Source organism: Coregonus lavaretus (assembly GCF_964263955.1).
Source record: "Coregonus lavaretus genome assembly, chromosome: 30".
NCBI lineage: Eukaryota > Metazoa > Chordata > Actinopteri > Salmoniformes > Salmonidae > Coregonus > Coregonus lavaretus.
The window spans coordinates 35,413,684-35,427,192 of NC_140017.1; the positions used below are offsets into that span (position 1 = coordinate 35,413,684).

Here is a 13,509-nt window from a genome sequence, read left to right on the forward strand (position 1 = left end):
ATGGCTGATGGTGGTGGTATCGTAGGAGGAGGTGTGGGCAAACCTCCACTCTCCCATCGCCTCAAGATGTCCATCACCCCTTGCATGGTGGTGCCCAGGTGCTGGATCATGGCCTCTTGGTGGATTACGCGCTCCTCCAGTGATCCCCTTGGCACCGCCGATCCTGCTGATTCCATTAAGTTGTTATTCTGTCAGAATGCGACAGTGAAATGCGGTAGGCGAAGTCAAACGCAGGACACAGAGCTTACTGGAAACGTACTTTACTCGAAAGTAACCAGAGTAGAAAAACTATCTCCACATAAGGAGGATAAACAACCCGCACACGAAACACTGCCGATGACGAATACAATAACACACAACACACAATGAACGACAGAGGGTTAAATAGGGAATACAATACAACATAATGGGGAACAGGTATACACAATCAGGACAAAACAAGTCAAACACCGAAACATAGAACGGTGGCAGCTAGTACTCCGGGGACGACGAACGCCGAAGCCTGCCCGAGTAAGGAGGAGGAGCAGCCTCGGCTGAATCCGTGACACGGAGGAATTCGTGACACATGTAGTGTTTGTTGTTGTACAAAGAGCAATATATATTTAGTTATTTTAAACCTGGTTGTTTCTGATATTCTCTTTAGTACCACCACATTACCAAAGAGTATTGCCAGGTATAGCCAATGATTACATTTGTTTTGAATCAGAGGATTTTTTGTTATATTCAGCATTCCCTACAACAATATCAACTGAGTACCAAATCCTACCTTGAAATCCAAAACTGACATACAGTACAAGGAAGGCCATGATTCTGTGTAACCTGCTCAGTAGGGAACACATTTAGTTTGATTGACACAGACACAGCATGTAGGGTTTATGGTTGTAGAAAGAGTATTGTGTTAACTCACTGGGTAGTTTTCCCCTTGTGGCTTTGCCCTCTACAGAACGTGTCAACGTCATCATAAATGACTCGGTCACTAAATAGATAAATTGTGAGCATAAAGGTCATTGGTGAAGAGCTTCTCAGGAAGTGTCTTGATACTTACATTTTAGTTTACTGTAATCGAGGTAAGGACATTTTTCTAACAGCATTGATTTTATGTTTTGTGTATCAAACTGTGATAACATGGATGATCAGTGATAATGGTAGTTTCTCATTTGATTTGACAGCACCTTATTTTAATGTCTGCTTTTAAACTGCTTACACACATTATTGCTTTGTTAGTTTACTACTACATTTAGTAAATCCATGCATAAAGCCTGTTGTTCATGATTAGTGTAGCTTTCCAGGTCCTGGTTAAACATTATGTAAGACAATACATTCACATGTATTTAATAATATCAATGAACAAATAACACATTACAATTTTCAAAGTTTTACTGATGTTCATTTACAAACAAAAATAATACATATATATATATTATAATGATTGTTGACATGGTAAAACAATTCCGTCTGTGAGCTGTAATAATTATTGGTAAATGCACAATGGGCCAAATCCTTACTTGAAATCTGCATGCATAACAACATTTCTTTGTTCAAATCTTCCACTGACAATATGCATGATTTACATGAAAGTCACACGTGCATACGTCAATTTAGGATTTGACACTAGAGTATATGAGCAATATTCCGTTTGATTTGATATGACAAAAACCTGATGAAAACACTTTAAAAACACTGCTCTAGGTTGTAATGATGGATAATTTACTATAACATAAATGTTCATTACTTTCCAGAGTGTTGGTTCTAAGAGAACATATGGTCATGTCAGCAGGGAATCACAGCTTTGTGACAGAGTTTGTCATCGTTGGGTTCCCTGGACTTCAGCCAGAGTTCTACGGCCTTGTCTCAACTGTATTATTCTTGGTTTATTGTTGCATTTTAATAGGAAATGTTGTTGTTCTTATCTTGTTTGCAACTCATAACGTTCTCCATAAACCCATGTATTTTATCATTTTGAATCTGGTTGTGTCTGACATACTATTCAGCACCACCACTTTACCAAAGATTATTGCCAGGTATTGGTTTCAGGCGGGAGCAATTTCTTTCTTTGGTTGTTTTTTTCAAATGTACTTAGTGCACTATTTTGGATCCGTAACTAGCTTTCTCCTATTGATAATGGCTTTAGACCGATATGTGTCAATCTGTTACCCACTCAGATACCCAAAGGTTATCAACAACTCCACCATTCATATATTCAATGTCACTGCGTGGGTGCTTGCACACCCTCCCTCTCTTGCTATGGTAATCAGGGCCTATCCTCTTCCTTACTGTGACTCAAACACAATCATGCAGTGCTACTGTGATCATGTTTCCATAACAACGCTTGCATGCACTGACAGGGCCCCTTATGGTTTATCTGCTTTTGTTGTAGCAATGGTGGTATTACTGGGACCCCTTGCTTTTATTATATTCTCATATTGCTCTATTATTATGGCAGTTCTTAAGATTGCGAGCACCCAAGGCCGCCTCAAAACCCTTTCTACCTGCAGTGGTCAGCTGATCATCATTGCCCTGTATTATCTCCCCAGATGTTTTATTTACAGTGGGGAAAAAAAGTATTTAGTCAGCCACCAATTGTGCATGTTCTCCCACTTAAAAAGATGAGAGAGGCCTGTAATTTTCATCATAGGTACACGTCAACTATGACAGACAAATTGAGAAAAAAATTTCCAGAAAATCACATTGTAGGATTTTTGATGAATTTATTTGCAAATTATGGTGGAAAATTAGTATTTGGTCACCTACAAACAAGCAAGATTTCTGGCTCTCACAGACCTGTAACTTCTTATTTAAGAGGGTCCTCTGTCCTCCACTCGTTACCTGTATTAATGGCACCTGTTTGAACTTGTTATCAGTATAAAAGACACCTGTCCACAACCTCAAACAGTCACACTTCAAACTCCACTTTGGCCAAGACCAAAGAGCTGTCAAAGGACACCAGAAACAAAATTGTAGACCTGCACCAGGCTGGGAAGACTGAATCTGCAATAGGTAAGCAGCTTGGTTTGAAGAAATCAACTGTGGGAGCAATTATTAGGAAATGGAAGACATACAAGACCACTGATAATCTCCCTCGATCTGGGGCTCCACGCAAGATCTCACACCGTGAGGTCAAAATGATCACAAGAACGGTTAGCAAAAATCCCAGAACCACACAGGGGGACCTAGTGAATGACCTGCAGAGAGCTGGGACCAAAGTAACAAAGCCTACCATCAGTAACACACTACGCCGCCAGGGACTCAAATCCTGCAGTGCAAGACGTGTCCCCCTGCTTAAGCCAGTGCATGTCCAGGCCCGTCTGAAGTTTGCTAGAGTGCATTTGGATGATCCAGAAGAGGATTGGGAGAATGTCATATGGTCAGATGAAACCAAAATAGAACTTTTTGGTAAAAACTAAACTCTTCGTGTTTGGAGGACAAAGAATGCTGAGTTGCATCCAAAGAACACCATACCTACTGTGAAGCATGGGGGTGGAAACATCATGCTTTGGGGCTGTTTTTCTGCAAAGGGACCAGGACGACTGATCCGTGTAAAGGAAAGAATGAATGGGGCCATGTATCGTGAGATTTTGAGTGAAAACCTCCTTCCATCAGCAAGGGCGTTGAAGATGAAACGTGGCTGGGTCTTTCAGCATGACAATGATCCCAAACACACCGCCCGGGCAACAAAGGAGTGGCTTCGTAAGAAGCATTTCAAGGTCCTGGAGTGGCCTAGACAGTCTCCAGATCTCAACCCCATAGAAAATCTTTGGAGGGAGTTGAAAGTCCGTGTTGCCCAGCGACAGCCCCAAAACATCACTGCTCTAGAGGAGATCTGCATGGAGGAATGGGCCAAAATACCAGCAACAGTGTGTGAAAACCTTGTGAAGACTTACAGAAAACGTTTGACCTGTGTCATTGCCAACAAAGGGTATATAACAAAGTATTGAGAAACTTTTGTTATTGACCAAATACTTATTTTCCACCATAATTTGCAAATAAATTCATAAAAAATCCGACAATGTGATTTTCTGGATTTTTCTTTCTAATTTTGTCTGTCATAGTTGAGGTGTACCTATGATGAAAATTACAGGCCTCTCTCATCTTTTTAAGTGGGAGAACTTGCACAATTGGTGGCTGACTAAATACTTTTTTTCCCCACTGTATCTGTCTAGCAATATCGGCATTAGATTCAGCACTGATTTACGTATTGTTATTATCATGTTGTATAGCCTGCTCCCTCCTATGATCAATCCACTGATATACTGTCTAAGAACTGAGGAAATAAAACAGATCTTGGTCAAGCGATTTAGAAAAACACAAGTGCGTGTTCAATAAGAGAGAATAGGACTAATATTATTTTGTGTTCGATCAAATAAAAATACTATACTGTGTATGTGAACACGTGTGTTTTATAAGTGTTTCATCGCTGATTTCTATGGCCTAACTGTGAGCATAAAGACAAGGTGTTTAGCCTCCAAAACAAAAGGCTTGTTTGTTGTTGTTTCATCATCACACAATTAACAGTTAGTCCAACTGAAGTTCTCTTAGAAAAAAAGGTGCTACCTAGAACCTAAATGGTTCTTCGACTGTCCCAATAGGACAACCCTTTGAAGACCCCTTTTGGGTTCCATGTAGGACACTTTCCACAGAGAGTTCTACATGGAAGCCAAAATGGTTCTACGTGGAACCCAAAAGGGTTCTATCTGAAACCAAAAAGGGGTTCTCCTATGGGGACAGCCGAAAAAACCTTTTGGAACCCTTTTTTCTAAGAATGTACAGTACCAGTCAAAAGATTGGACACACCTACTCATTCAAGGGTTTTTCTTAATTTTTACTATTTTTTACATTGTAGAATAATAGTGAAGACATCAAAACTATGAAATAACACATGTGGAATAATAATAATAATAATATGCCATTTAGCAGACGCTTTTATCCAAAGCGACTTACAGTCATGCGTGCATACATTTTTTGTGTATGGGTGGTCCCGGGGATCGAACCCACTACCTTGGCATTACAAGCGCCGTGCTCTACCAGCTGAGCTACAGAGAATCATGTAGTAACCAAAAAAAAGTGTTAAACAAATCAAAATATATTTGAGATTTGAGATTCTTCAAATAGCCACCCTTTGCCTTGATGACAGCTTTGCACACTCTTGGCATTCTCTCAACCAGCTTCACCTGGAATGCTTTTCCAACAGTCTTGAAGGAGTTCCCACATATGCTGAGCACTTGTTGGCTGCTTTTCCTTCACTCTGCCGTCCGACTCATCCCAAACCATCTCAATTTGGTTGAGGTCGGGGATTGTGGAGGCCAGGTCATCTGATGCAGCACTCCATCACTCTCCTTCTTGGTAAAATAACCCTTACACAGCCTGGAGGTGTGTTGGGTCATTGTCCTGTTGAAAAACAAATGATAGTCCCACTAAGCCCAAACCAGATGCGATGTCATATCGCTGCAGAATGCGGTGGTAGCCATGCTGGTTAAGTGTGCCTTGAATTCTATATAAATCACAGACAGTGTCACCAGCAAAGCACCCCACCCCATAACACCTCCTCCTCCATGCCTTACGGTGGGAACTACACATGCGGAGATCATCCATTCACCCACACCGCGTCTCACAAATACACAGCGGTTTGAACCAAAAATCTCAAATTTGGACTCCAGACCAAAGGATACATTTCCACCAGTCTAATTTCCATTGCTCGTGTTTCTTGGCCTAAGCAGGTCTCTTCTTCTTATTGGTGTCCTTTAGTAGTGGTTTCTTTGCAGCAATTCGACCATGAAGGCCTGATTCACACAGTCCCCTCTGAACAGTTGATGTTGAGATGTGTCTATTACTTGAACTCTGTGAAGCTTTTATTTGGGCTGCAATTCCTGAGGCTGGTAACTCTAATGAACTTATCCTCTGCAGCAGAGGAAATTCTGGGTCTTCCATTCCTGTGGCGGTCCTCATGAGAGCCAGTTTCATCATAGCGCTTGATGGTTTTTGCGACTGCACTTGAAGAAACTTTCAAAGTTCTTGAAATGTTCTGTATTGACTGACCTTCATGTCTTAAAGTAATGATGGACTGTCATAATATGGACTTGGTCTTTTACCAAATAGGGCTATCTTCTGTATACCCCCCCTACCTTGTCACAACACAACTAATTGGCTCAAACGCATTAAAAAGGATAGAAATTCCACAAATTAACATTTAAAAAGGCACACTTGTTAATTGAAATGCATTCCAGGTGACTACCTCATGAAGCTGGTTGAGAGAATGCCAAGAGTGTGCAAAGCTGTCATCAAGGCAAAGGGTGGCTATTTGAGGATTCACACATATAACATATATTTTGATTTGTTTAACACTTTTTTGGTTACTACATGAATCCATATGTGTTATTTAATAGTTTTGATGTCTTCACTATTATTATACAATGTCAAAAATAGTACAAATAAATAAAAACCCTTGAATGAGTAGGTGTGTTCAAACTTTTGACTGGTTGTGTAGGTAGGGTGTGTACTCTGCTTACTTTCATGATTTGTGTGCACATGTATCATTTAAAACATAATGTTGGATGCATCAAACAACAGAAAACATATTGGGTACAATAATAGTTATTTTATTGTAGAACGTGTAAACAGAATGCTTGCCAACTCATCTCTAACACTACAGTACCTCTACGAGGCAGGAGTGAGGAACTGCGTGTATATATTTCAATTTCATTTATTCACTTAATTTGTCAGGGACCATGTGCAACATCTATGTTACAGAATGAAGATAATATAAGATGTACTTTACTTTATTGTCCGTTAACTTTATTGTCCGTTAGTTAACTTTATTGTCCATTAACTCTATTGTCCATTAACTTTATTGTCCATTAACTTTATTGTCCGTTAACTTTATTGTCCATTAATGGAAATATGTATTTATGCTCACACCCTAACCCCCCCGAGACAAACACACACCCGAGAGACTGGAAGCAATGGGTCAGACGCATGGATCAGCCGCAGAGCAATTGTAGGGGTTAAGTGCCTTGCTCAAGGGCACAACGGCAGGCGATGGAATCTAGGATGATGTCAGCAACACTCCGGTTGCCGGCTTACGCCACACCAGATTTTCTCGTCTGATCCAGGATTCGAACCTTCATCTCTCTCCTCCTGTATCTGTCCCCTGGTGGTTCAGGCCTGGTAGGTCTTGACCAGGATCCACATGAGCAGCACAGTGATTAAGACTACTGTGAAGTTCAGAAACAGCTCCTGCACAGACCGGTCCATTCTGCCCTGAGAGGGGTGGCAGGAGAGGAGAAGAAGAATAGGAGAGTGTCGAGACAGAAAGGATGAGGGTCCTTACACCTTGGTTGGGAGGGCAGGTCACTCTGTCAGGGAGGCCAAAGTCTCTGAAGGTGAAATCTGAAAGTGGGGGAAGAGGTTGACCTTGAATTTTCTGGTGACAAATTAAAACTGTATCCCATTGCTCTGAAAAAAAGCCTGGTCTGAAAACAACACCTTGCTCCAGGGACGGATTGGAACCAGAAAACGGCCAGGCCTTTTTACGCCCATTCTTTCTCTTGAGGCCACCATTATTAGCCGAATAATGAAACATTTTGTGCAAACCTAGAATTTAGACAGGCCCACTAGGCTTAAGGTGGACTAGCCCATTTGGAATTTTGGCCAGAAATGCCCTATGACCAGTCTGTCCCTACCTTGCTCCTTCCTCTAGCTCCTACCATTTCTGTAGCAGGTTGGCATTTATTGTCATGAATCTTGCCCTGAAGGCAGCTCTGCAGAGTGGTCAGAAGCTGGCATAGCCACAAAGTCATAAAATCAGATTTTAAACCTAACCCTAACCTTACAGCCAGGTCATCCATGATACAAGTCAGTATTCGACGTCCATCCATGTCTGAGGACATAGAGAGATGATGTGGAAACCATCCACTAGGGGCAACAGTGAGCGCTGTTGCCTTCAAGTAGGTTTCGGTTTTGCTAGAGTGTTGTGGACGGTGGATGGTGGATGGCAAACGGGTGTAAGCATCTGCTTCTAATTCCAAAGGTTGCAAGTTTGAGTCCTTTGATAGAACGTTTTTTTTTTATGTCAATTTTTTTTAATGCCTAAACTTAGGATTTCGGAATTAACGTCTAAATTTAACCCTAACCTTAAAGATTCTGAGTGAAAGTCTAAATTTAACCTTAAAACATTTCGAAATATGACGTTTGGAACAACTTTGAAATTTGACATTTGAGAAACATGGATGAATGTGTAAATGTGACGTGAGACTGTGAGAGCTGGATTAACCATAACGCTAACCTTAACCACACCGCTAACCCTAATGTCTAACCCTAACCTGAAATTAAGACCAAAAAGTTCATTTTTGTTTTCATCAATATTTAAAATAGAGCCAATTTTGACTTTTCAGCTGGACCATCTAGTGGAAATCACTCAGTTCTGCCTCCAGGGCAAGATTAATGATAATAAACATCAACCTGCCTTTCTGTATTTGCAGATACATAGAAGAGTAAGTAACTTGACAGACACTTCCCTATCTACAGTGTGTCTATCTAGACAGTATAAAATATCAGCCCTTGGGCATTTACCTGGCTGGGTCTGGTGGTGGGTGTGACAGGTAGAGGTCCTTTGTAGTCCTGTGGTCCTGTGGTCAGGGTCTCAGAGTTGTCATCTGTCTTCTACAGTCCTGAGGGCCAGGGTCCACACCTAAAGTAACCCACTGCCAATCGACCGCCCACGGTTCAGATATAGTTTGTGGATGTTTGGGCCGTGGGGTGGGGCCGAACCCTCTGGAGCCTGACAATGGAATCTGACATGCGCGCACACGCGGACACTCACACACACCTCCTCTGCTGATGAGGGCAGGATCCAGGGGATGGGGGGGACAAGTGTTATTTATAAAAGCCCATTGTCTGAGCTGGATTACAGTAGTTCTAAATACAATACTCATTATTTGAATAATAAAAATTACAGATGAAGTGTGCTAGGAAAATATGCATCTCATGCTTTGGCTGGGATATGGATTCATCTCACACAATAACCAATGGCTGGGTTATGGATTCACCACACATAGTAACCAATCTCTGGGTTATGGATTCATCTCACTGTATTAAACCAATAGCTGGAGTATGGATTTACCTGACACAATAACCAATGGCTGGGGTATGGATTCACCTCACACAATAACCAATGGTTGTAACTATGACTCCCTGTATCCTTTTAGTGGGCCACATGGGCAGCCGATCCACTGCAAACATGCCACACACAATCATGCCATACAAAGTGTCCTTGTTTCCATTGGGTGTGTTGAGTGTGATAGAAGGAGTCAGGCGCAGGAGGAGAATCACCAAATGCAGAGTTTATTCCGTCATACACAAATAGCTCTGGATAGCGACAAACGAAACAGGCACAGGGGAAAATCTACCCTGGCAATACAAGGTAACGGTAGTTCCAACAATAATAGGCACAGAGGAAATATCTACCCCGGCAATAACAAGGTACGAGTAGCTCCACCGAGCTACACAACTCTCACGAATAAACAATCACCCACAAGGACAAGGGGAGCAGAGGGAACACTTATATGGTGAACTTATATGGGAACACTTATATGGTGTGGTCCTCTGTAGCTCAGCTGGTAGAGCACGGCGCTTGTAACGCCAAGGTAGTGGGTTCGATCCCCGGGACCACCCATACACAAAATGTATGCACACTTGACTGTAAGTCGCTCTGGATAAAAGCGTCTGCTAAATGGCATATTATTATTATATATTATTATTATTATACACAGACTAATGAGGGGATAAGAACCAGGTGTGTGTGATTGACAAGACAAGACAAATGGAATGATGAATAATGGAGCGGCAGTGGCTAGTAAGCCGGTGACGACGAACGCCGAAGCCTGCCCGAACAAGGAGGAGAGGCAGCCTCGGCGGAAGTTGACAGTACCCCCCCTTGACGCGCAGCTCCAACAGCGCGCCGACCCCGGCCTCGGGGACGGCCAGGAGGATGCGGAGCAGGGCGAGCCCGATGGTGACGGTGGAAATCCCGTATCATGGAGGGATTAAGGATATCCCTCATTGGGACCCAGCACCGTTCCTCCGGACCTTACCCCGCCCACTCCACGAGGTACTGAAGGCCCCCCACCCGATGCCTCAAATCCAGGATGGAACGGACAGAGTACGCTGGGGCCCCCTCGATGTCCAGAGGAGGTGGAGGAACGTCCCGCACCTCAGACTCCTGGAGCGGACCAACCACCACCGGCTTGAGGAGAGACACATGAAACGAGGGGTTAATACGGTAGCCTCAGCGTTGGCCTTTTGACGACGCACGGCGCGCTGGAGGTGAACGTGGGTAGCGTCCCACGTCTCCTCCACACGCCGAAACCAGTCATCCACCGCAGGAGCCTCGGTCTGGCTCTAGTGCCACGGTGCCAGAACCAGTTGGTAACCTAAAACACATTGGAATGGTGTTAGGTTAGTAGAGGAGTGGCGGAGAGAGTTCTGGGCATATTCTGAGCATGGCAAGAACAACGACCACTCCCCCAGCCAGTCCTGGCAGTAGGACCGCAGGAACCTACCCACATCCTGATTTACCCGTTACACCTGTCCATTTGACTTGGGGTGGAACCCAGAGGTCAGGCTGACCGAGACCCCCAGACGTTCCATGAACGCCTTCCAAACCTTGGACGTGAACTGGGGACCTCGGTCAGACACTATATCCTCTGGTACCCCGTAGTGCCGGAAGACGGGAGTAAATAGGGTCTCCGCAGTCTGCAGGGCCGTGGGGAGACCGGGCAGAGGAAGGAGGCGGCAGGACTTGGAAAAGCGGTCCACAACGACCAGGATGGTGGTGTTACCTTGGGAGAGGGGAAGATCAGTCAAGAAATCAACACTAAGGTGAGACCATGGTCGTTTTGGAACTGGTAAAGGTTGTAACTTACCTGCTGGGAGGTGCTTAGGTGCCTTACTCTGGGCGCACACCGAGCAGGAGGAGACATACAATGTACTTACTAACTGTAAGTCGCTCTGGATAAGAGCGTCTGCTAAATGACTAAAATGTAAATGTAAATGTAATGTACATCCTCACGTCCTTAGCCAAGGTAGGCCACCAGTACTTTCCGATCAGGCAGTGCACTGTACGACCGATACCTGGGTGACCAGAGGAGGGTGACGTGTGTGCCCAGAAGATCATACGATCACAGATAAGAGCAGGCACGTACTGCAGCCCAGCTGGACACTGAGGTGGAGATAGATCTGTGCGTAATGCCTGCTCTATATCCGCGTCCATCGCCCACACTACCGGCGCCACAATGCAGGAGGCAGGGAGTATGGGGGTGTTGTCTCTGGGCCTCTCCTCTGTGTCATACAGCCGGGACAGTGCGTCTGCCTTCACGTTCTTCGTACCCAGAATGTATGAAAGTGTAAAATCAAACCGAGTGAAGAATAGGGCCCACCTGGCCTGGCAAGGATTCAGCCTCCTCGCTGCCAGAATGTACTCCAGGTTACGGTGGTCCGTCCAGACGAGGAAAGAGTGTTTCGCCCCTTCGAGCCAATGCCTCCACATGGTCAAAGCTTGGACAACAGCCAACAGCTCCCGATCACCAACGTCGTGGTTCTGCTCCGCCGGGCTGAGCTTCTTAGAGAAGAAGGCACAGGGGCGGAGCGTGGGTGGCGTACCCGAGCGTTGGCAAAGGACAGCGCCTATCCAAACCTCGGACGCATCCACCTCCACTACGAACAGTAGTGATAGATCGGGGTGGGTCAGTACCGGTGCTGAGGTGAACAGACCCCGCAGTTTGCTGAAGGCCAGGTCAGCCTCAGCAGACCAGCGGAGCCGGGACGACCCACCCTTCAACAGGGATGTAATGGGAGCTGCAACCTAGCCAAAGCCCCGGATAAACCTTCGATAGTAGTTGGCAAAGCCAAGGAAGCGCTGCACCTCCTTAACCATGGTTGGAGTCTGCCAATTAAGCACGGCTGCAATGCAATCTCCCTCCATCTCCACACCTGAGGTGGTAATGTGGTATGCGAGGAAGGAGACGGACTGCTGGAAAAACATACACTTCTCTGCCTTGGCATAAAGGTCATTTTCCAACAGTCAGGCCAGCACTTTGCGAACCAGGGACACATGCTCGGCGCGCGTAGCGGAATACACCAGGATGTCATCGATGTAGACCACCACACCGCGACCAAGCATGTCCCGAAACACCTTGTTCACAAAGGAATGGAAGACGGATGGAGCATTCATCAAACCGTAGGGCATCACCAGGTATTCATAATACCCCGTGGTTGTGCTGAATGCTGTATTCCACTCATCCCCCTCCGGAACACGTACCAGGTTGTACGCACTCCTGAGATCTAGTTTAGTGAAGAAGCGCGCCCCATGCAATGACTCAATCACTGAAGGAATGCGGGGGAGAGGATAACAAAATCTTATAGTCTCCTTGTTCAGTGATCGATAATCAATGCACGGGCGCAGACCGCCAACTTTCTTCTTCACAAAGAAGAAAGAAAGTGGAGGGACTTATATACCCCTGGCCCAGGGACTCGGTGACGTATGTTTCCATAGCCATAGTTTCAGCCTGCGACGGGGGGTACAAATGACTCCTGGGAGGTACAGCGTCTACCCAAAGGATTATTGCGCAATCCCCCGCCCGATGAGGTGGTAATTTAGTCGCCTGCGACTTTGAAAACGCATGCGCCAGATCGAGGTATTCGGGGGGAATGTGCATGTTGGAGGTACCGTCTGGACTTTCCACCGTGTTTGCACCACCGGAAACACCTAGACACCTACCCTGACACTCTCACGACCGTGAGAACCCTCTGCGGCCATGAGAAGGTGGGCTTGTGGAGTGCTAGCCAAGGGATACTTAATACCACAGGGAAAGCAGGAGACTCAATAATTGAAAAAGTAACCTGCTCACAATGAGTCTCCTGGGTGATCATGGTGACTGGTACAGTAACTTCCTTAACAAACCCGGAACTTAATGGTCGACTATCAAGTGCTCTGATGGGGAGTGGAATGGATAGGGGAACCAATGAAATGCGTTGACGGCGTGAGAATGCCCTGTCCATAAAGATCCCAGCTGCGCCTGAATTGACTAGCGCCTTACACTGGGGAACTACCATGTGATCGGGAAAGTAGATAGGTAGGGTACAGTGTGCAGCAGAGGGCTCTGAACGAGTGTGCGTGTTCGATACCTGGGGTGATGCGAGAGTGCCCTGCCTGCCGCCTCCAGGCCCAAAAGAGCGTTGACTACGACGTGTGGTGTACTGTCCCTTCGTGCACCAGAGTGGCACTGTCGCTGTCTTCCTCCGCTCTCTCGGACGGCGGCTCCACCCAGCTCCATCAGCTCGGGATCCGAGTCGTCCGGGGTGGAAACGGGCAGACCCCTACCAGGACGTCCTCTGGCTGCCAGCAGGTAGTCCAAACGGATGGCCATGTCCACCAGTTTTGAAAAAGACAACATGGTGTCCCGGTAGGCTAGCTCCCGTCTGACGTCCTCCCGCAGATGGCACCGGAAATGGTCGATC

General features: G+C 45.4%; 2 protein-coding genes across 2 annotated transcripts; one reads left to right on the forward strand and one right to left on the reverse strand.

The window, feature by feature from the left end:
* Nucleotides 1–1,767: 1,767 nt before the first annotated feature.
* Nucleotides 1,768–4,323, forward strand: LOC311105439 (olfactory receptor 2AT4-like; the record flags this gene model as incomplete). The annotated part of the gene is made up of 2 exons (XM_084147589.1): nucleotides 1,768–2,561; nucleotides 4,161–4,323. 2 exons carry the CDS (start codon nucleotides 1,768–1,770, stop codon nucleotides 4,321–4,323), a joined length of 957 nt encoding a protein of 318 aa, XP_084003715.1.
* Nucleotides 4,324–7,152: 2,829 nt separating this feature from the next.
* sln (sarcolipin) lies at nucleotides 7,153–7,248 on the reverse strand (the record flags this gene model as incomplete). Its single annotated transcript, XM_084147829.1, has 1 exon — nucleotides 7,153–7,248. The coding sequence occupies one exon, from the start codon at nucleotides 7,246–7,248 to the stop codon at nucleotides 7,153–7,155; it is 96 nt and encodes a 31-aa protein (XP_084003955.1).
* Nucleotides 7,249–13,509: the final 6,261 nt, after the last annotated feature.